At 32.5% G+C, this 22,478-nt stretch overlaps 2 protein-coding genes across 2 annotated transcripts in view; both read right to left on the reverse strand.

Annotated features, from left to right (window-relative positions):
* Positions 1-22,478, reverse strand: part of LOC147908240 (uncharacterized) — a 539,816-nt gene that overhangs the window by 83,584 nt on the left and 433,754 nt on the right. The gene's annotated exons all lie outside the window — the stretch shown is intronic.
* LOC105146752 (uncharacterized) overlaps positions 1-22,478 on the reverse strand; it is a 173,386-nt gene that overhangs the window by 57,225 nt on the left and 93,683 nt on the right. The window contains exon 4 of the mRNA XM_011057228.2: positions 13,081-13,214. Within this exon, the coding sequence (XP_011055530.1) occupies positions 13,081-13,214 (134 nt within the window). The remainder of the gene's footprint in view (positions 1-13,080; positions 13,215-22,478) is intronic.

The following is a 22,478-nucleotide window of genomic DNA, read 5'->3' on the forward strand; positions in this document are numbered from 1 at the left end:
AAGAGTTCCCGCTTGTTTATCGATGATTCGTTAAGTGGCCGTTCCCTCTTTCTCGCATCTGTCCTCTCCGCCTCTCTCTTATTATTCTCTTCTCATCTCTAGTAACCTCGTTTCTATCTACTGTCTCTCTCTACCTCATTACGATCGTTTAATGGAAGTCGACGGGGCCGAAGCCTCGAGGGTAGGCCGCACGAAGCTAGATATGATTTTCCTCGGTGTTATTGGCCGATAATCCGCTGGTATCGACGGACGTGGAATATCGGTGTATATGTGTATACAGTGTGCACCCTACAGTGATATAGAACGGTATAACGTCGGATACACCGGCTGCAACGCCACAACAGAACGGCCACTGGCAGCGGAACGGCGCACGTCAAACTGGAACCAAGCGCTCGCCATCCTACGGCATCTCGTGTCCCACCAGGCCGCACGTCCGCGCGAATTAAACTTAACCACAATTAGCAGGAACCAGGGCTTCGTTTGGCGGCGCATATAACCGCGTGTAAATTGTAATAGCTACCCGACACTGGCAGCAACCGTCAGCGACGCGCTAACGCACGTGCGATACCCGCGTGTGTGCACGTTCTGTGATGACACGGAGTATAACGGTAGGTTCGTCGTTGAATACAAGATTGACCGATCGCGAATCTATCGATCTACATGGTCAACAAGCCTCATCGTCAGCGAGAAGCAGCATGGCTGGGAAAGTCGATGAACCGAACGCCGTGCAACGATGTACAAAGGACGGTGCCCGATAACTTATGTGTGAATTCGCTTTGATCCGTGTAACTCGAGATTCAGTCATCTTTTCACGCTCAATTTTCGTTTCTCTCATACAAAAAGATCTGAGTCATACCGATTATGATAGTGGGAGATATCTAAGAAAGTTAATTCTTTAATGTTTTTGTTAATTGTCGCACGTATATTCAATGAAATTTTGTGAACTTTTATAAATAGACTAAAAGATGTAAAAATCAATAGTGCAAGCATGGTGAAGAAACAAGATTATAAATGATTAATTATAAATTTTTTATTTGTTCCAAACTTGCATGTCCGATTTATTTATATATATTTAAAAAAATGTAATTCTTATACGTTTTAATTCCAGAGATATATCGCTGTAATTTCGGTCTCTCAGATATTATGACTTCAACGATGTAGAGCATAATTCGAATTATGTATATTTAATCTATTTAGATAGTATATATATATATATATACATATATACACACACACACACACTATCTAAATAGATTAAATATATAAAACAATATCATCGTAAGGTATATAATTGCATGCATATGAGATTCGTCATTGCATCCAGTTTCAATATACATACTATCAATATTAGTATGTATTCTGATAAATAAATACATATGTAAAAAAGATGAAGCTGCTTTATTTAAATTAACTGCTTTACTTAGTCTACGATTCACTTGATGTTACGAATGCTTCGAAGCATTTTTTAGTCAGTTAATAAAATTCTTTCTTCTGATTGATCAATCAAAAGTTTCAAAGCATTTGTAGCGTCAAATAAACCGCACCTCTAAACATATAAACATAAGAATGTCTCTTGTACATGAAAATAAAAAATATTAAATCATGTTGTTTGTTCCTTCCATGTATGAAAATGTATGGTTAACTCTTTAAAGCTTGGTGTGTTACGATATGCAACCACCTTTTTTAATCTCTTTCTGTCCTTAATCTGCTTGATGCTTTTGTTTGACTACTGCTTTTCTGTATGTTCACTAGTTATTAATAAATGTAAAAAGAATGTCACTGTCTTTGTGAGTATTGCAGAAAATATTTGCATTATTTCGACATAAGATTCAGAATGCATTAAAAATTTATCTGGACTAAATATAAATTTATTTGATGTATAAAATGTTTTTGTATGTCCGAAATAGATTAAATTTCCTTTTTTATTCACGTATTTTTATTATAATTTATTATACGTGAGATAAATTTGACAATACAAATTCTTCAGTTAAAGCAAATTTACTTCAATATATTATACTAGCATATCAAATAAAATCTAATGATCTTTTCTTTTATAAATATCACATAAAAAATCCAAAATGATCATGAAGAAATTTTTAATAAGATAAATAGGTTCTCTCCTAAAATAATATTTTTCTGTTTCAATTACTAAATTGTGAAGGAATTATAATAATAAAATTTTTACTATTTTAATCAGAATAAATAATTTTATAATTCTCTATACAATTTATATCACGGCTATATATATGGCTAGCTAGATTAATTACATGATTAATTACTTGATAATTTTATTGTGCTCTGTTTATATATTATGCTTAATTTATAAGTATAAGTTCTCTTAATTTGGACTTATCTCTTTTCTAATTTATCGTGTTTCTTAAATATCTGTAAAGGGGAAGATACGTACATGTCAATGTCAATTGCAATTATAAAGATGCACAAATGTCCATTTGCATGAAAAAAAAAAAATAAATAACATCTATGGAATCTAAACTTCTGATCAATATCCCCCCTGATTCCATCAATATTTACGGTATATACTGATCACAATTCACTATCCGCTGCTATCTAATTTCCGTTATATATTCGTAGCCTGTAGCAATAACTTTCGCGTGATATCTATGTTACGCAGCCGTCACTGTAGAGCCATTTGCAAAACATTAATTGAACCATAGTAAATCATAAATTTCATGCTAATGATATCATCCCGAGTGCATTTCATTAACGTATTTTCTATTCTATTGTTTATAATGTTACAAGTGTAACAAAATTTACAGCGTTATTTAACTGCGTTCAAATAATATTAATGCGTATTAACAGCTTAAAATCGTAATACCTACTTAGAAACTGTGTTTCTCTCTAAATAAAAAAGTTTTTTATTTTATTATAAAGTTATTTTCGCCAAAGAATATGTACGATTTTTAAATTAATCTTCAAATTTTAAAACACGTTTAGTATTTCAGTATTAAAATAAAGGGACATACTTTGCTTTTTGATAAAATAATAAAATTAGAATACAATTATACGATTGAATTAAAGCAGAATTATATTATCCTAGTTCTTATCTATTAGTAATAAATTCTTGAAACTTTGGCTATCTTGGAATAACCGATACAATTTAGTACTCCGCACACAGATCACGTGCATATAGTTTCAGAACTTTAGAGGCTTTTACGACTAGTACTCTGGGCACTCCCGGAAAATTATCTTAAAAAGTCTTCTTCGTCATACACACACATTCAAACATACAGCTTATATTTCTATAATAATTTTATCCAGTTTTAGAAGTACTTCGTATTTGTCAATTCGATGGATTATGTGAATAAAATGCAGCATATATTTTTACTCTTACTTATATCACTTTTTAAGAAATACTTTGAAGAACATGAACAAAGTTTTTTTGAATAAAACTTATACTAAAATATTCGTTATTGTCCAGTAGGAATAAGCAAATGTTATGAAAATATATGCATAAAGGAAGTATTAACTATCTACAAAAGCAGATATTTTTATAAAAATGTTAACTCAACTTGATGACTTTATTCCGCGTGTGTTTAAAAGTGACGTTTACTTTTGCTTAGTTTGTTGCATATTACAAATATATATATATATATATATATATATATATATATATATATACACACATGCAGTGACAGTCAACTAAATGGATGCTCTCTATGTGTACTTTGCATATGCAATATCTCCGTTAAAATTCTTTTTGGTATTCAAATAAATAACAACTGATGTGCAAAAAATTAATTTATAAACAAATGCTGCACAACTTTCTATTTTTTTTAAACAAAATTTATCAAAAAAGAATTAATTTAAAACAAATTATAAAACTGAAATATCGTCTAAATACAAACATATATCATGCATATGAAAAAAGGATTCAATGTTATAGTTTGATTTTTCAATGTATTAGTTTGATAGTTCATTTTTTTCTTATTATTTTTCGAATTTTAGTCTTTTACACTAATTTAAAAAAAAAAAGAATAAATTATCGTGTGATAATGGAATAAGACGACGCAAATCTCGATATTTCAGACTTAGATAACTTCTTGTGCATCAGATCTTCATCTCCATCTGAAGATAAGAAGAGAAGCGACGTCTTTTAAAGGAAAAAAAAATGTTCCATGACCCTCGCGTCGAGTTAAGACTCGCAATCGTTCGTCTCACTTCGTAGGTCACGGATGTAGGCTTTTATTATTTTTCGGACGATTTTCTCTTCCGTTCTCTCTTTATCTCTTCATGTCGTGATCGCACCAGTATGCACTAGCCATCACGGTCTCATCGTGTTATCCGAGGAGGACATCTCGAGTTTCAGAGGAGAACAAACGGCACGTCGTGTACACGTCTACTGACGACCCTATAGAAATTGCGAGGACGTTCTCGAGACTTAATGAATAGGGACCGGCGTGTGTATCTGTGTACGTGTGTATGGAGGGAAAGAGCAACGGTGGATGCGAGAGGTGGTGCGATACCGCGAGAGCACGGGGAAGAAGTTAATGGCTTGGCCGAGTGAAAGACTAAGGTTGGATTGTCGCGCAATTTCTGCGTTTCTGTCGTACGTTACGAATGAAATCTGCGATGATATTATGAGACAACGTGCAAAATGTTTCGCTTCAGTCATAATACGCTGCTGTAATACACTGCCATTTTTGGCATTTTGCCTTATTATGCAGCCGCATAGAACAATCAATAATCGATGTTTGCATATATGAAAATTCGAAACCGAAAATAGATTTATAAATAAATCATGGAGTAGAGTGCAGCTTTTTCGTCCATTTCTCGCAATAACATTTACGTTTCTGAACAGTACATATTGAATGTTTGAATATCGTGCTTGTGCTTTCAAGGATCAATCATGATTGTATAATGTTGTTGTAAGCACACTGCAAAGAGATATTGTTTGCTGTCGTAAATGTTCATCAAATTAAAAAGTAAAGTGGTACTATCTTTAATTATACGATAAAGTGATATCTTTTGTATTCCTATTGAATTTTCATATTACTTTAAAATTGGAACTGATAAAATAGCCTCGCCCTACTCTGTATAAAAATAAGCTGTGTGTTGCAGACAGAAACTGTAATATATTGGTGTCATCGTGTCGAATATCAATCCCCTTAAAACTGACTTCACAATAAGGCTCGGCGTCGAGTGGTGCTCGATGTCCAACCGTGAAGGGTTAAAAATGCAGCTTCGACGAGTTTCGGGTTGTTCCTACTGAGGACGTCTTCGTTTATTCCTCGATATAAAGCCGTGACGAGTCTGGTGTCGGATTAGCTTCGACGCTCTTACCTTTTCCCGTAGCGTTGTGCTGCAATTTGTTTCACGGCGGTGGGGCGAAGGAATGAAGGGCCGGGGTTTTAATCTGCATCGGATTATACCCTCAAAGAGCGATGCATTTCATTACACCGAAGCCATGCGAGAAAGTGGGATAGTGATTGTAGACAGTGCTGGCCAGTGAAGCCGAAGTGGAAATAAAGGACGTACTTCCGTCGCGGTAAATCCTTCCGTTATCACATTTAGACACCTGTCTATTTGCCGCGGAGAATGAGAAAGTATCGTTGGAATATCATACTTCGTGATCACGTATAACATTGTGTTGCTTTCAGTATAAAGTTCCAAAGGAATGTTCGTTACGTTATGCTATTTTAACGTGTCTCGTGCCGGATTAAATTTAGTTATGTAAAGTTCGGAATATCGATATTGACCTCTTTTACTATATTTCGTATGATATTTGTGAGGTTTCCAATTAGTTTAAGATATTTAATATATTGAAAAAAGTAGTCAATTTCATAAGGACTCGATATTCTTAAAAAACTATTTAAAAATGTGGTATTTATATTCCGTATATATGCCGAATATACATACATATATATGCGTATCTTTGACAGTTCACACATTGAGCCTCATAGTAATTTCATGTGGACGCAGGTGTTACAATGGTAAATGGTAACAAAGTGCCTCGACTTTGAACCAAGCTTTTGATGCATCGTACAGCAATTGCAAGCGATACATGGAGTCATGGTTTATGATGCAGTAAATTCAATGGTGTCGCGCGAAATTTGGGCAACGGTAGAATATCTTCGATCAAGCGAAATAGAGATGCATTTTTCATTCTTACTCGTTATAGGTATTCAATTAATTTTAATACAAGAAAAAATCTGTAGATGTATAAATGAGGTAAAGGAGAATAGGAAAACTATACAAACACTTAAAAGAAAAATTAAATAGCCGTAAAGCTGATTATTTATCGATTAATAAGAAAGAAATTTATTCAAAAGATATTCCAGTTACTTAGCTTTAAACTATAATAATTAACATTCATATATTATCAATATAAATTATAATTTTGAACAAATAATCAAATCCTTGTTCGAAATTACTCGCTGCCACATTGAACTATGCCAAATCAATTTTGTTTACAATTATAATTTATATTATAATATAATAATATATATATGTTGTAATTTAAAGTTTTTATCCTTTAAATATCCTTTAAATAAAGACTTATGTAATTGATTAATAATCGGCTTTATTTAACTTTTTCCTGGTAGTCATAGTTTCCTCGATTCTCTTTTACATTGAAATAATTGAAAACATAAAATGCTATTTACTAAGCTGCGTGTGCGTTCTGTGATCACGTGTTAGAGTGTGATACCAATTGTAAATGTATATGGAGCTATTACTGGATGCGAGAAATGAGAAGTCATATCACTACTTTAATATACTGCAATAATATCGTTCGCGGTTACTCTATGTTCACAATTTCTCCATTCTCTCCTAAATATATGATTGCACTAGAATGACAACAACACTAATAGTTCATGATAGTTTAGTCTAAAATATTCAAGTTGTCAGTGACAATCTGCGGAGAAATCAAGGAGATAATTTTTAATGTTTCATCGTTTCTCGCAGCGCCAGAATTATATTCAAATATATGCAAAAGTAGTACCGTATTGGCCAACAATCAAGACGAAAAAGCAAAATGTGCAGTGTTAAGGCGAGTGGAGACATGCCTAACACGCGAACGATCATCTGCATATGTTCCTTTATGATCTCTTAGAAGATACTCAACTGTATCGTTATTTACAGAGAGAAGGCTTAATGATAAGCACTCGAGGGCCCTTCAGATCTTCTGAATACACAACCGTGCATCTTGATTCATTAAACATTCCGTCATAGCTGCAGCTCAGGAACTTGCAGCTTAAAGATTAGTTTAATGGAGTTCGAATATGATGGTTCACCAAAGTGTACTAAGCAGTATCGGTCATGATTGAAGAGAAAGAGAGAATGAGCGTTGCGCACGCCAGCTGTTTAAGATAATGTTTTCACTGGTGTTACCGCCGGTTATTTTACTACGTGTCCTCAAGTTCTTCCTTGTCCTGTTTTACAATATCTATCGGATACCTCGCGAGATTACAAAAACAACACGGTCGCGCTTCCGTCCTACAGAACAAGAGAAAGAAAATACTCGTCGTCGCTCTGGGAAGTCGTAAGTGCACGGACAACGGTGCTCGTTTACCTTCAGGTGGCGACTTACGATCCAATAAAGAGTTTTTATCTCTCTTCCGTCCCCTTCCAACACAGCTGCGATTCCGATCTTCTTTCCCGCGGGATGTGTTTCTGATTGGTAAAAGTTACCATGGTTTATAAGTTGATTAAGGCCACAGTGGGAGGCGATGTCGAAGATTCTGTTTGCACAGGTAACCCCGAACTCGGTTTCGTCGTGGTGGAATAAGTTCAGCGACGCTCCCGTCAAGATGCCAGCAAGTCGTGCGACTTTTCTTAACTTATTGGAGAGTAAAACTGAGCGAAGAATAACAAAAAGAACGTTGTTCGCATTATGTGCCACGATACTCAAACAAACTACATCTGCTCCACGATAATCGAACGAATTCGGATATGAATTTTGTGAAAAAGTTAACGAAATTGCAGCTTGAAAAGATGTTGATTCTTTCATTACGTATAATAATATGTAATCAAGAAATATTTAATCATATAAATATAAAATTATGCTAAAAAGTAAGATTAAATAAAATAAATAATACTTTCAAATTATATGGTAAATAGTTAAAGTTTTTTTTAAAAAGCGTATGTATATATTTATTAATTTATACGCAAATTCTTTTCTACATTATTTAAATATTTCTTTGCAAACTATAATTTTAGAACAAAATGTTACTTGAAAGTTGATTTATCAACTTATTTTATAACGCTTTCATTTTAAGCAACATCAGTATCTCGTTTTATCTCAATTGTAACTGTAAAAGCGTAAATTAACACGTCAAACAAGACCCAGATTTAAGTTAAAAGTTAAAGCACTGATTTGCGGGGATAAAATCAGAAAGATCGAACATTAATCTCTCCTCTCTTTCCTTTTTTTTCCTTTCTCTTGCGGAAAAATATCCGACAAATTCATTAAAAACGAAATCAAAAAAGGACGCAAAAAATGGGGAGCATCAAACAGATATTTCAGAGAGGTCGTAATTTGCCAGGCTTGGCAGCGCGGTTATACATGTCGAGCGACGTATAAAACCACAATAAATCTCACTCAAATAACAAATCCTGCCCATATTATCGAAAAATACATGGTATTCCGATAGGTTGTGTCTTCACGGTCGTGTAAATCTCGCATGGATGATACGAAGAGTGAAGAAGAGAAGGATGTGGTGAAAATAAAGCATGGAACGAGAATTCATTCGTTACTATCAATTGTAAAAATATTTCGACAAAATAATCCAGGATAAAAACTTGAAGAAGAAGACCAACTAATCTGATCTTATAAACTCATCAAAAATATGAAAAATTAATGTGCCAGTCACAAGCAAGTTGATTTTGCCTTTATCAAATAATATTTCAAAATCTCATTTGACCTGTGTGATAGGACTATATAAAATATATATCATATCATGTGTAACATAGTGAAAGCGTCATTAATGTCGTTAATGTGAACATAAGTTAGATAAGTTCGTTTCACTTGACGTTCAGAACGTTCGCAAGCACATTTGTTAAACATTTGCCAAACAAGAATGAAATGAATCCAAGAACGTTGCGAACGTCAAGTGGAACGTAGCCAAGAAGAATATTTCGTACTTCTTTTATACTCCTTGTACCTCTTCTCTTTTCAAAGTTATATTAGTTTATAAACCGGACGAGAATACCTGAACATTGCATTCTCGTTGCTTCATACGTGCATATCGCGAATGTACAATAGGATAAGCGAGATCGCACGTGATCTAGCGGCGCTTACGATGTCGGGTTATGGGGTATTAAAGGATAACGACTGCATATTGATATCTGCGTAAGAGCGCGCGTCAGTTGCGCAAAATTTATTCGTGCCTGTGATAGTGCCGTTGCGTAGATTAACCTCAGGAATATCAGGCCGCGAATATACGCCATGTAAACGTCTCTGGAATAAAGTTATTATAAAATATGAGTACGTTGCGCGAACTGTTACAATTAAAAGTTTCTAAGCGTTTTCGGTACGCTTAGTATTAGTACAATTAAAGGCGATTTATCGTACACGATATACGAATGTGTTACGGAATGTGTTTCATTTAATGATAATAATATTCACAATTACAAATCGGAGTTAAACCGTTTGTCTCTTTTGCGATGTCATGTCATTAAAAACGTAATTGATCAATTTTCGTATTATCGAAGATATTCTGGTATATATTATATATTTGCATCACATCGTGTAAAACAGGAAATTAATAAATATAACAGCATATCAATTACAGCCGCTTTTCCATTTAAATTCAGCTGACATTTAGAATGCATTTATCAGAAAAAAGAGTCTTACTATCATTTTATTACATTCGCAGTCAAGATATTTTTTGCTGATAATATTACCTGACGTTCATCATATTGGTGCTCGTATTGATATTGCAAATACACATTTTATGTGCTATAAATATATATTATGTATCCTGATAATTAATAAACATATTTTAATGTATGTTTAATTTATATACATATAATATTATCATTAAAAAAAATTAAAACTTTGCATATTAGCAAACATTTTACAACGCTTTATCTACTCTTATATATTGTAATATATCTTTACTCTATAATCATTTATGAGTAATATTAAAATTCGATATAATATATATAATAGAAAGAGCGGTTAACGTATTTAAATATTTAATTAGATACAGATCTGAGAATAATTTTGTTGTACCATCAAAATAATGATTAATTACTCAAATTAGTTATAAAATATTTAGAATGTCAAAATTTTTTGCAGCATTTTTCATCATACTTGATTCGTACATAATTATTTTAATGGTCCGACAAAATTATTTTCAGATCTGTATCTAACTAAATTTTTAAATACTTGAGGAAAATCGTTCTTTTCGCGTAATTATATAATATAATTAGTCTCTTAAAACTAAATTACCAAAATGAAAACTGAAACACAGCACTGCAAAACTGAAATTCGCGTATCCTTTTTCATTAAGAAGATTAAAGAAGTAGTAACATTAAAGTGCAAAGATAAAATTTACCATGTATTATACTATAATCGATTTGCGTAATTACCTATTTAGTAAATACGTACTATTTATTAGTAAATATTGAAGTTGTACGACAATAATTATTGAAATAACAATTAAAAAGTTTTTCGACGAATAAATCGGAGGATAAATCAGAGAGGATTCTCAGCAAGAGATCAACTACCTAAAAGTTTTTCCTCCGAACAAACTACTTTTTCCGGCGCGAGTAAACTTGTACTGGCAACGCCCCGGCCATAAGAAACCGTTGTTTCCGCGACAAGATATCTTCTACGCTCTCAGAAACGTTCCCTGCAAATTCGACGAGTTTCTCGACAAGACGTTAGTCGTAAGAACCTAGCAGACCGACCCGGTTGTTCCTGACCTGGGCAATTCGTTACAACCCCTCGCCGCTCTCGTCGGCATTGCTCCTTCGTTACTCACACTTGTATGTATATACGCGATACTAATTTCCCAGGTCCCATGAAACCTGCGGTTGATTTCTCCGGATTCGTATTTTCCTGGTTTTTTACGATCACATCGCACATCCAAGAGATAATATCATTACAACTTTACGAAGAAATTTACGATTCGCTATCATTTCGATTATCTCGATTGGACACAAATATACGTTGACTGAACAAATTTATACCTAGACGTATAAGGATGACACATAAATAGCGTTATTTTAAGTTAATTAAATATTTATTTGCTAATTTTCAATAGAAATTTGATTTATACAATTATGATTAATATCATAAAATATTCGATAACCAATTTTCACATTATTTCGTCGAAATCGAAAATTTTATTTCGTTTCTTACTTAATTAATATTCACAATGCCAACAGTCAAGCGCTGGCAGAAATACTTCCACCGTTTAAAAACGGAAAAACATAGCAAAACACGTTCAGAGACGAAATTCTGCTCGATCAAAGTCGATGGTAAATTTTGGGTTTCCGCGATCAAGCCTGGACCACGCTTTCATTTTACATTTAGCTGTATCGGCTAATGAGATCCTCGCGACGTCATCCCCGGAGATTATGGGTAATGCATCGCCGGAGGCTGTTCCCGTGCCGCGGCGTTTCGCTCGGCAAAAGTTACTCGACAACATTTTTGCTCGTATCATAGTTATTAGTATTTCGTTCGGTGCTCCTGGCGGCTTTTGCACGGATTATCCGATTATTCAAATTCTCTTATCCCGCAGACGCGTTTGATAAAACCTTTTACCCTCGAAGACGACGTTGCACGAGCGTCCGGGACAGGGGAGGGGGTAAGGCTTAATCATTCATGTTCTAATTTCATACAGGACTTCAATCTTGGTATAAGAATTGAATTGCCAAAATAGACGATATTCGCGGAACAAAGGATTTGCTTAACCTCTTTAATGTCTGTCAATGTGCCTCTTCGTAGAGCTCGTCAGAATTCCTCAACATTCTTGCCCCAAAATTATTTCCAACTAAATTGAGCTCTAAAATGTGCCTTCGCAGTAGGGCTATGCAAATTCCGTGCACATCAGTTAAAAGCCGGTAATAAATGGAACCCATTTCAGGCGCGTGATTTCGGTGATAAAGGGAAAATAGTAACGTGCGAAAATGATCTCCTTTCCGAACGGTTAGAGGAGTTTCCTACTACAATAAACATTGGCGACGATGATAATAGCCGCTATGTAGACACATACATTCCGTAAATTGAAAATCGATATCGAAATCCTGTGCACTTTCAATGAGGCTTACGAGTTTCATGGGGTGGTAAGAGCAAATAGTCTTCGATTTAACAATTTTTATAAAAGGACCCATTTCAAGCGAGAAGATGTGAGAAAAGCGGATTCCGATTGAGTGGTATGAAGTAAAAATGAGTGCAGCTGTTAAATGGACCGTTTGAAAAAAAGAAGGAAGAATCACCACGACTTGAAGTATTTTTATAACGTATACATTTCAATGGTTTGCATTTTTTTCACACTTGGCTAATTTCATATCCAATGAATAAGATGTAATGCCTACGTAATAAATATACTGAAGTATTAAAACTGATTGTTAAATCAGAGATAAAAAATTATATTATATTTCCTCAAATTAATTGTTACATAGGATAATTCGTTCAATAATAAATAATTTTACTGTTCTCTTAAGATATTTATGCGCGTTTAATCCTTAATACACATAATGATTTTCCGGTCCTTTACTATATTCGATGAATCGTTCGTATTCCAAGTTCATTTTCATCATTTTTACAAGTATACAAAAAAATGTGAAAAAATTCTATATACACTTTAATATTTTTATAAAATATTTCTAAAATTATATATATTCAAATAAGAAAAGAATAAAGACTATTATATTTGACCAAGTGCTCCTAGTATTTCAAAGAAAGGAAATGCGCAGGACATGAATGATCATGGTGTACTAAGGATAAAATTTCATTATTTACTTGAGTATACCTTTCCTTTGAAAAGGTCAAGGTTCTGTACTGTTATACATACAGCCGCAAGTATAACATCGAAAACCCATCGCTGACACATTCTCTCGCTCCTTGATTCAATAATACGACAATCGTGGGCGATAGGCATCACTTACCGGCATGCTGTTCAGTGTGAATGAGATGCGAACCGGTGGCTTCGAAGGCGGCAGGCTGCAATTTGCCCTCAACATGTCTCCTGGGTCGTAGCGATCGCGTTCCGATACGATAACGGGCTTTTCAGGGGGCAGAACTGAAACATAATAATTTCGCGGGTCCCTCTTATAGTCATTGTCGACGAAACTCGAGCACGGAGCGGCGGTGGTGATACGGGGAAGCGGGCGCACGTAATCGCTCCGTTTCCCCGTGCTCGCCGCCGAACTTATCCAATATTCAAGCGCCAATGAGGAGACCCCGTTATGTCGCCAGCTTTATGCGCTTCCGCAGAGTACAATGGAGTACGTGTATTGCGTAATCCCGACGCCATCCTCAGAAGGCAGTTACGAACGCGTAACCGTAGAAAAATATTAAACGCGGTACGTGGATATTGATTTTACCGTGGTAGCGCGAATCGAGTAAACGCGGGGCGTTGCACTGCAAAGACAATAGCGGCAAACTGAAACTGTGATTAAAAGCTTGTTTGTTCTGCAGCAAAATGAAGTGTTCGTGAATGGAACCGGCTATTGCCGCCGCACAGATATAACGGACCTGAAGTAATAAAGCAAACTTTGTATTGGAAATTCACTAATCGTTGCGATACTTCAAACAGAAAACGTAACACGCCGGAGTAATCTAATTTCGAAGAATTGCAAACGTATGTGTATCAGATATCCTCTGGTAGAACGAGAATCTCTTAAAAACTCAATAATTAATAAAATGATTATTAGTAAAATCGATTTTGTTTAAAACGTATCAAAGTTACACTCAAACAATGCATCTAATATATTTATAATATAGCGGATATATATTGAATTTATTTGATATTTACGTATAAATATTGAAATGCATAAATATTAGACATACATATACAGATTTCAATTTTATTCATAGCACAAATACTTTTGAAGAAATTGAATGTGCTAGAAACGTATCGTCAATTTACAAAGCACTTCAACTTTATCACTAAACTATCAAAGTTCAGAACGGCCAAAGGTATTATGTTTACTGTATGCTTCACTCAGAAAAAATTTTCCAAAAACTTTTTTACTTATTTAGAAGAATAACATTTTTGCTTGTCCATTACATATACATGTATAGAATGCATCCATTATGCACACAAATGACTGTAAATGAGAATATGTGGATAATTAAAAAAATTTCGTGTTTATTAAACTCGCTGGTTCGCGTAAAGGAGATAGTATCTCATACTTAGCGTCAAAACACTACCAGTATCTCCAGATAATTAAAATATGATTCAAATTGAGAAGTATATATTGACTTCGACGATTAATTTTCAGGTATCAAGTATTATTAGAAAATTATCACTGTTCATTTTACCATATGCTAATTAGTGATTCGTGATTCATGTATTCAGACTAACTTGTGTCCAAATTAAAATAACTAGAGCTTATTATAAAATTATAATGGCGTATTTTTAGTTAGATATTCATCGAACCAATATTATGAATAATTTAATTCCTCAAATAATTTAGAAGGTCAAGTCTACAGTGAGAGAAATGATTTTGTTATAAGAATAAATTAAAGGAAAGCAAATGTGAGATTTGTTAAAAAAACGATCGATTTATTACGATTGCAAATTAATTATTCGTCAATGTAACAAATAATCAATAATATCGCTAGCAAATAAGAGGCTCATATATATAAAAGTCGTAGATGGTTCCAGGATCTTAAATCATAAAATTGACCAATTCTCCTTATATTTGACTGTGCTTAGTCGGTTTCTTACGATTTAAGAATCCATGGTCATCTACGAATTCTATGTAAACGAACCTAAAGTCTATCCAAAAAATAGGTTAGATTGTATATAGTTTGCTTCTGTTACTAATAATTGATTAGTATAGACTAGCAACAATCACAACAAAATTTTTGTCACATATTTATCGATCACCGGTTAAAGGTACTGGTGGCTTGTTTAACAAAACTAACAAAATCCTTTCTCTCAATGTAACAGATTTCGGCATTATGTTTTCCCATAAATTAATAGAAATTTCTCAACAGTATCTATAATAAATAAACTGCATAAGTAAACGAGAAAATTAAACATGGAATCTGTAAACACCTCCCGTGTATCATATATATTTTTATATTTAAGATATTTAATAATCAAGTCAGCAAATCAAGTTTGGTAGTAAGAACAAAATCGTATATGTTACGAAAAAATTACGTTACGAGAGATTAATTCATTCACATGATCGAATTAATTACAGAGTTAATAAAATAATATTGAAAAAATAGAAAATGTTCTGAGATTTTCAATCGATGCACTTCGATAATGCGTTATAGTATCCACTCAACTTGGACTTTTCGATTACTCTCACGTTCTTAACTACGAGCTTCGTATATGTGTACTTTATACAGCGAAGCACTTGAAGTCACTGTACTTGAGATGAAACCGGAAGCTATTGCTGATAAGTCAAGTGAAAGGAATAACCGTGAAATCTCCTAAGTTCTGCTCGAGGCGACGATAAACTGACGACTCGTGAAACGATAGAACGATTAATCGAATCTCGGTTACGTTGCCACGTTTCGTCAATGAATAGTATCGTGCAAAATTGATAAAGAAGCACGATAAGAATGCTGAAGCTATTCCTCGTACAATACGAACACGAATTCATGAATGGCTGATATTTAATATTGGATCCTGTTATATGAAAAAAAATAAAAATCTGAGACGTTTAGAAAAAGTTTATAATGCAGAACTCCTTTTGTCTGGTAATAAATTAAACGTTATTCGAATATAAAGTATTCCTGAATCATGATATAACTAAAATTACATGACATAGCATATTACCGGGCGCAGAAAATTTTCAGTTTTATTTTCTTCTTATTAGCAAAAGCTTTATTACCGTCTATTGTTATAAAAAAAAAATCATAATGACTTGTACTTTTTCCCAGAACTTTTAATAAAAATAACAGAATAAAGAGTAGAGAGAAAAAAATAACCGACGCGCAATTGTTAGATATCGTAAAAGAATTACACGATAAAACTTTTACTGTGACATAAAAAAAAGTCTATTTATTTTGTGCCGAGTTTTCCTTGTTATATTTAAGTAAATTCCGATTAAGTGCACGTTTTGATATCGATTTATTACTGCGGTTCTATTGCGGTGCAAATTTTAACACGATGTCATTACGATATGAGAAAATCGATATGAACGAAGGGAAGTAACATTCAGGAAAATTCAAGTAAGGATATAATTTTCATTTAAGCATATGAAAACTGTACTAGAACAAAATTCGTTTACTCTACGATTTTGCAATGTTATCGTAATATATGAATGTTCTGTATGGATAGTTTCTGCTCTACCAGAGAAGATTCTCTGCTTGAATTTAAATATTAATAAAGAAAGATCCGCAGATATTATGAAGATTCTCTGCTATTTGTAACGAAGGCACCATCGTGATCGAAGATTGCATGGTAGAAATGGAATTTTCGCAGATTATTACTATCGCGTTGAATATTCTTTCCGTATGTCTATCACTCTTGTACGAAATTCGTTATTTATGTAGATCAGAAAATATTTATCAGAATTGTTTTGCAAGATAGTAATGTACTGCAATTAAAGTAAAGAGTAAAAAGAAAATACTAGAAGCAAGTTTTCTACGAAGACTGTCTGCTGAAAAATAGATGTGATGCATTTACAGCAACTCGGTGAAAAAGAGGAAACTTTTAAATATTTGACGGGAGCACCGGGAATAGATGGAAGAACAATAAAACCTAAAATATTCCGTCGGAAAAAGAAAAGATAAGAATGCAATAAAGTCGATAATTATAAAACAAAAAAAAAAGGAATTCCAATAACATTTATATAGAAAATAAATATAAGTAATAAAAAAATTTTTTTTAATTATTTAATATTAAAAAGTTCATGTAGCGGTTCATTTTCCAATAATTAATTACTAAAAGCAATGAAGCCCTTTTATAAATAGGTGTGTGTATATATATATATATATATATATATATTTGATCTAAAGATAAAAAAAATAAAAGACTCAAAAATCTCAAATCGCAAAAGAATGCATTGCATCGTTTCATAAATAAATAAATATTACTCTAAATTAATATATTTACAAAAGTTTTTATTTGCTATCACTGCAAAACATTTTCAAAGTATTTTATTTAAATGCATTTGCTTGCGTTTGATGGCTGGGATATTGGATGATATGACTGATTCTTGAATTTTGCAGATTGAAATGGCTAACGGTTGCCAGAAATTTCGACAACCATCGCGCATCATTCAATCATCAATCTTGTTCTCCCCTTATCGGAAGTCAATTTCAAAGTTGGAATGACATACTACTATATACAATATATAAATTTTTGGTGACCGCGCATATGTTCCCATAAATAAAAAGTGCCAATTAAACGTGACGCATTTCTTCAATTAAAATGACAATAAATGCGTACAATAGTTAATTAGCATAAAATTCTCGTTTTGTTATTGTTTAAAAATATCTTTTATATAAAATAATTAATATAATAAAAATATATATTTTGACACAGTTATATTTATAAATATAATTGTATATTAAAACTTCGATTTATATAACATTTTATCGGATATCTCTGGCAAGAAAATTTTTCTGTCTCTTAGTTATCAAATTAAAAAAAAATTTATTTTTTTTAATAAATATAATAAATTAAATTATTTAGTATCGTCACGTATCACATTACGTAAAATAAAATATTAATAAATTTTATATTTAAATTTATTTTTGTTGTAAAAAATATTATAAAAACCGTTATCGTAGTAGGAGAGAAAAAATTTAATTAAGCGCGTCCAATAAAAAGTGTTATGCGCTAGGCAACGTAATGTTGTAACAACGCAAATTCCTAATGAATATTTTATTTAATGTTATAATGAAAGAACTGTTATAGAATTTCTATACATAAGTACAATCAAACATTTTCCATAATGTTTTGATAACGTATTTTTAAAATGTATATTTTCTACTAAAACAAAACTTAATTTGGAAGTGAATTTGTACAAGATGATTCACGTGTCACGTGTCTATCAAAGCATAAGAGGAACAGCTTAAACAGAATTACAAGGGATTTCGGATATAGTGTTCACTACTCTCGAGTATTATATTGTTCTTCTTCTTCTTCTGATGCGTATCCACTAATGGATGTTAGCGATCACACTTTCCATTACTTTCCTGTTTCTTGCAGTGTTTACCAGTGATTGCATGTCCCGCAATCCCGTCCACTGTCTTATGTTTTTCAGCCAAGACATCTTCCTCCCCATGCCTCTTCAATCTTTCCCTCAATTATCAGCAAAAATTGATATCTTTCACCTCGCAGTACATGTCCTAAATAAACTAAATTTTCCTCTTTTTTATTGTACTAAACAATTTGCGTTTCCCGTTTATACGCTTGAGAACCTCTTTGTTTTTTAATCTTGCCGTCCATGACACCTTGGAGGATTCTGCGATACAGCCACATTTCGAAGGCTTCTAACTTGTTGATATCATTCACTTTCAGAATCCAGCTCTCCATTCCATAAAGGAGCACCGACCAGACATAGCATTTCACGAATCTTATTCTTAAATCAAAGTCAAATACCGGATAGATGAACACTCTTCTAAATCTTAAGAATGTCTGTCGAGTCTGCTCTATGTGATATTTTATTTTATTGTCTGACGTCCTCGAATAATCATGTTCCCAGATACTTGTATTTATTAACTCTTTCTATGAGCTTTGTATCAAATGTTATGCTGGCATTATTGAATGCATTCAAGTTTCTAGTCATGACCATAAATTTCATCTTTTTGGTATTGATATTTAAGCCCATTGATTTACAGTATTCTACCACGTTAACCAGGTGTTGCAGGTCATCTATGTTGTCAGAAATTAAGACCGCGTCATCTGCGTAGTAAATGTTGTTAACTCACACTCCATTAGCTTTAATCATCCCATTTCCTTATCTTCCAAGGTCTTCTGAAAAATTGCTTCTGAGTACAGATTGAATAGGAGTGGCGACAGCACACAGCCCTGTCGCATTCCCCTCCTAATCTGTATGGAGGTGGACATGTTTTCTACTTTTACTCGTGCAGTTTAGTACTAGTATAAGTTTTCAATACATCGGATGTCTTTTTAGACGTTTTCTATATCGAGTTTTTTGAGGAGTAGCATTAATTTGTGATGTTGCACCTTGTCAAATGCCTTTTCGTAGTCTAAGAAACATAGGCATATATCTTTCCTCTGGTTGTAGCAGTTCTAGACAAGCACTTGCGTTGCGAATGCTTCCCTTGTACCTAACTCTTATCTAAACCCAAACTGTGAGACTCTTTCACACTTCCTACAGATCCTCTGATGTATTATGTTTAAGAATATCTTTAAGGAATGACTCATCAAACTAATGGGGACAAAAGTGGAGGTCAGCCACTGTTTAGGATAATGACCAGTATCATAAATATTTTATGTTAAATATTTTATGTAGTGCTGTTATGCCCCTCTCGTCCAGGAGCTTTCTAGGAGTATTTCTAATGGAATTTCGTCTAGCCCAGCTGTCTTGTTAGATTTTAAATCTTATAGTCTTTTCTATCTCTTTCTTGGTGATTGAAGGACCTGTCAAGTCAATAATGTTATTCTCCTTTTCCTTTATGGCTACAGTTATGTTAGGTCTTTTCCATTGTTTGACGTTATTGATTGAATTTGTATTTATTTCATTACTTACTTCAGTTTTAGTTTTTGGCTGCTTTAACTCTTACAGTGCTAAAGTTCTTTTGTTGTACGACTATAGTGTGAGTATTATATGAAGATCTGAATGTATTTTACATTCATGAGAACATTAGAGTGCGAATACATAGAAATTTCGTCGTTAACATGTGCAATTTTCTTGATAAGTAACCTCACCTTGTATGAAATAAAATTACGCGAGATTTTCCGAAAATTTTGCGATAAATGAAATATTACGTTCTATATGGTATATTTTATGCTGCATTTCGCATTAACAAGAAATAAGTCGTTATAAATAAATAATTAAGAAATAATATATTTCATCTTTATTGTATAAAAACCAAATTGACTTGAAGAGTTTCAATTTATTTATTACGTTTAAAATATTCTATTCTAAGTATAATATACTGAAATACAACTGGAAGTTTCTAATCTTCTTATTCTGTTCATTTTTGTCATTTTTACTCTTCCGATTTTCAATTGTATATTTATTATGTGACAAAACTAAAATTAATTTATTTCTAAATTAAAAAAATTAAGCTATTTCTAGAATTATTTTCTCACAAATTTTGATTTTCAATAATGTTATTATTTAAATCTTAGATGTAAAAGGATTTGATTGAACAAGCAGAAATTTATAATTCCTAAAATTGATTGCAACCTCAAATATTTACTGCTTCAAAACACTTGTGAAAGTTACAACGCATAAACGTTAAAATACTAACAACTACCATATAGTCAACTAGCGAGTAAATATCAATAATAATCATAACTTTTGTACAGCACATGTTCCAATACGAGTAATGTTAATTACGTAATAATTATATATTTAGTAACGTATATATATTAAAATTAATTTATATAAAATCAAATAAGCGTAAATCTATGTAACATAAATTCATCTAATTTATCGAAATTTGTAATTTAATAATAATTTGATATAAATTTATCAATCTGATTTATGAAACAATGTTTAACATTAAATTAAAGACGTCTGGAGAATTAGGTTTTAAAAGCGCAAAGATATCCTTATTCTACGATTAATTTAAAGTAAATTTTACTTTTGCAGAAGTTTAACATGCAAACTTAATTACCAAGATATTATAAGTTTTCAAAATTCAGAGAATACATAAGAAATATTATTTACGATTATGAAAGTCATTATGAAATTAAAAACATATATTAAAATATTATTATTTCGATAAAGCAGACAATGTCTGAAATGATCTGCATATCATATATCAAACTATCAAATAACACGATTATAAAAAAATGTCAATTTCTTCGCATGACAACGTGTAATTTGTGTAATTTCAAAGGATTCAATGTTTCATTCCTACAAGGTTTCCAGAGAATTTTCTTTCTGATGAAATGCTTTTTAGAAATAATATAGCTCGTTGGATATAAAATAATGAAGTGATGGAGTGCACACCGTATTATTCACGATGTTGTGTACGCTTACAGTACAATGCTCACGTATATAGTTAGGTAATTCAGTAATACCGTTCACGAGTTTATGCGACTTTGCTGTTACTGTACTACTCTATCAAGGGACAGTGCACAATGTTATTCATATTAATTCAAATTTACACAAGTCTTATGCACATAAATAACTAAATCGCAATGAAACAGTTGCGTTCATCACAATAATTTATGTTACGTAACATAAATTATTTTTAATTTCAACTGCGCATTGTATTACAATTGACGTATTAATGTTACAGAATGTTGAATGTATCGTCAAACTCAGCATTCTGTTTCCACGCAAAGGATGCCAGAGAGACGAGAGAGCATAGCATTTCTGATATTCAAGCATTTTTCCAGCATCCTACGCAGAATTGTGCCGTCGCACTTTAAGACGTTACAGACCGTTCATTGAATCAATACAGAGTTGCGAAATAAATTCTTCTCCTTTCAAAGCAGGAGATGATAGCACATATTCCAAGAATAATTTTGTAATTTTTATACATAAATGCTATTTAAACAACTTTTCGCTCGAAACTTTCCTAATACGTCTAGTTGTAATTAGAAAAAAGTACAATTTTGCTCAATTTCATTATATAATTAATATTCACAAAAATAGTAAAATTGCTTTCCGTATAATATCAAACGTAAAGAAAACTTTATGTGTATACACGTATTATTATATATATGTGTGTACATTAGTTTTTTTGAAAAGTAAATGAATTTAAAGTGTAATATGATAATTATACTATAATCATACACACATAAAATGTACAACAATATTGAACCAAACAAAATCCTTTTCCACATAACAATTATTTTGTAATTAACATACAGTTTCGTTATATCGTGAAAAAGCTAAAATTGCGTATGGAACGTTTGTGAAAACTTGCCAGCTAGGAAAAATAAAAAGTATAACGCGTAGGAAAATAAAATTCTTGAATATAATAAAAATATTGAATAATTTTCCGCTAAACAAAGCAGAATGTATGTATGCAGGCGCAAAAAGAATGCAGCTAGTTTTTATTTTAAAAAATGTAGTAGCCATACAAGAAATACAAGAAATTTGCAAATATTTGCAACTAAATCTTTAGGTGTATAATAAAATAAAATTCTGTTAAATTTATTTTTAATAAATTTAATCAAAATAGAACGAAAGAAACATTAAAAAATATATAAATAAAAAATATA

Source organism: Acromyrmex echinatior, chromosome 10, assembly GCF_024713525.1.
Source record: "Acromyrmex echinatior isolate Ae372 chromosome 10, ASM2471352v2, whole genome shotgun sequence".
NCBI lineage: Eukaryota > Metazoa > Arthropoda > Insecta > Hymenoptera > Formicidae > Acromyrmex > Acromyrmex echinatior.